The following is a 2500-nucleotide window of genomic DNA, read 5'->3' on the forward strand; positions in this document are numbered from 1 at the left end:
CAGTGAGAGTGTGTGTGTGTACAGTGAGAGTGTGTATGTGCAGTGAGTGTGTGTGTGTGTGTGCAGTGAGAGAGTGTGTGTACAGTGAGAGTGTGTGTGTGTACAGTGAGAGTGTGTATGTGCAGTGAGAGTGTGTGTGTGTGTACAGTGAGAGTGTGTGTGCAGTGAGAGTGTGTGTGCAGTGAGAGTGTGTGTGTACCTCAGCATGTTCCTTGGCTTTCTGTTGATAGAAGGTGATCTCTCTCTGTAGTGAAGGGTCCAGCGCCGCTCCGTACGTCCTGCAGCCACGACGATTCTTCTCCAGGAAGTACATCCTCCTCTCTAACTTCAGTGAACCTGACGGAGAGAGAGATAGTTACAGGGTTAGGGGATAACTGGACCTGATGGAGAGAGAGATAGTTACAGGGTTAGGGGACAACTGGAGGGAACAGAGAGAGAGATAGTTACAGGGTTAGGGGATAACTGGAGGGAACAGAGAGAGAGATAGTTACAGGGTTAGGGGACAACTGGAGGGAGCAGAGAGAGAGAGATAGTTACAGGGTTAGGGGTTAACTGGAGGGAACAGAGAGAGAGATAGTTACAGGGTTAGGGGTTAACTGGACCTGATGGAGAGAGAGATAGTTACAGGGTTAGGGGATAACTGGACCTGATGTAGAGAGAGAGAGATAGTTACAGGGTTAGGGGTTAACTGGACCTGATGGAGAGAGAGATAGTTACAGGGTTAGGGGTTAACTGGACCTGATGTAGAGAGAGAGAGATAGTTACAGGGTTAGGGGTTAACTGGACCTGACGTAGAGAGAGATAGTTACAGGGTTAGGGGTTAACTGGAGGGAACAGAGAGATAGATAGTTACAGGGTTAGGGGTTAACTGGACCTGATGGAGAGAGATAGTTACAGGGTTAGGGGTTAACTGGACCTGATGTAGAGAGAGATAGTTACAGGGTTAGGGGTTACCTGGAGGGAACAGAGAGATAGTTACAGGGTTAGGGGATAACTGGACCTGATGTAGAGAGAGATAGTTACAGGGTTAGGGGATAACTGGACCTGATGTAGAGAGAGATAGTTACAGGGTTAGGGGATAACTGGACCTGATGTAGAGAGAGATAGTTACAGGGTTAGGGGATAACTGGAGGGAGCAGAGAGAGAGAGAGATAGTTACAGGGTTAGGGGATAACTGGAGGGAGCAGAGAGAGAGAGAGATAGTTACAGGGTTAGGGGATAACTGGAGGGAGCAGAGAGAGAGATAGTTACAGGGTTAGGGGACAACTGGAGGGAACAGAGAGAGAGATAGTTACAGGGTTAGGGGACAACTGGAGGGAACAGAGAGAGAGAGAGATAGTTACAGGGTTAGGGGATAACTGGAGGGAGCAGAGAGAGAGAGAGATAGTTACAGGGTTAGGGGTTAACTGGAGGGAACAGAGAGAGAGATAGTTACAAGGTTAGGGGACAACTGGAGGGAACAGAGAGAGAGAGATAGTTACAGGGTTAGGGGATAACTGGAGGGAACAGAGAGAGAGATAGTTACAGGGTTAGGGGTTAACTGGAGGGAACAGAGAGAGAGATAGTTACAGGGTTAGGGGATAACTGGAGGGAGCAGAGAGAGAGATAGTTACAAGGTTAGGGGACAACTGGAGGGAACAGAGAGAGAGAGATAGTTACAGGGTTAGGGGATAACTGGAGGGAACAGAGAGAGAGATAGTTACAGGGTTAGGGGACAACTGGAGGGAACAGAGAGATAGATAGTTACAGGGTTAGGGGTTAACTGGACCTGACGTAGAGAAAGAGAGATAGTTACAGGGTTAGGGGTTAACTGGAGGGAACAGAGAGAGAGAGATAGTTACAGGGTTAGGGGTTAACTGGAGGGAACAGAGAGAGAGAGATAGTTACAGGGTTAGGGGTTAACTGGAGGGAACAGAGAGAGAGAGATAGTTACAGGGTTAGGGGTTAACTGGACCTGATGTAGAGAGAGATAGTTACAGGGTTAGGGGTTAACTGGAGGGAACAGAGAGATAGTTACAGGGTTAGGGGTTAACTGGAGGGAACAGAGAGAGAGAGATAGTTACAGGGTTAGGGGTTAACTGGACCTGACGTAGAGAGAGATAGTTACAGGGTTAGGGAGACTAGTAGAACATGGACCCAACTAGAGAGAGACAAGCAGTGTGTAGTGTGTAGTGTGCAGTGTGTAGTGTGTAATGTGCAGTGTGTAGTGGGCAGTGTGTAGTGTGTGGTGTGCAGTGTGTAGTGTGTGGTGTGTAGTGTGTAGTGTGTAGTGTGTAGTGTGCAGTGTGCAGTGTGTGGTGTGCAGTGTGTAGTGTGCAGTGTGTAGTGTGCAGTGTGCAGTGTGTAGTGTGCAGTGTGCAGTGTGCAGTGTGTTATTCACCATGTTGATACTTGAAGTCTATATAGCAGCGTTCTGCAGTGTGTCTCCTGCGTCTCCTCTTCTCTAACGACTCAGAGTCTTGAAACTGTTTCACCGCTTCACATAAGGCCTGAAACACAG

At 48.3% G+C, this 2500-nt stretch overlaps 1 protein-coding gene across 1 annotated transcript in view; it reads right to left on the bottom strand.

Annotated features, from left to right (window-relative positions):
• rnf216 (ring finger protein 216) overlaps positions 1-2500 on the bottom strand; it is a 50290-nt gene that overhangs the window by 41650 nt on the left and 6140 nt on the right. Inside the window, exons 5-6 of the mRNA XM_082976188.1 lie at positions 2381-2489; positions 200-336 (exon numbers count right to left, since the gene is read on the bottom strand). Coding sequence (XP_082832314.1) covers positions 200-336; positions 2381-2489 — 246 coding nt within the window. The remainder of the gene's footprint in view (positions 1-199; positions 337-2380; positions 2490-2500) is intronic.

The sequence above is a fragment of the Salmo salar genome, chromosome 06 (genome assembly GCF_965601325.2).
Source record: "Salmo salar chromosome 06, fSalSal1, whole genome shotgun sequence".
Taxonomy (NCBI): domain Eukaryota; kingdom Metazoa; phylum Chordata; class Actinopteri; order Salmoniformes; family Salmonidae; genus Salmo; species Salmo salar.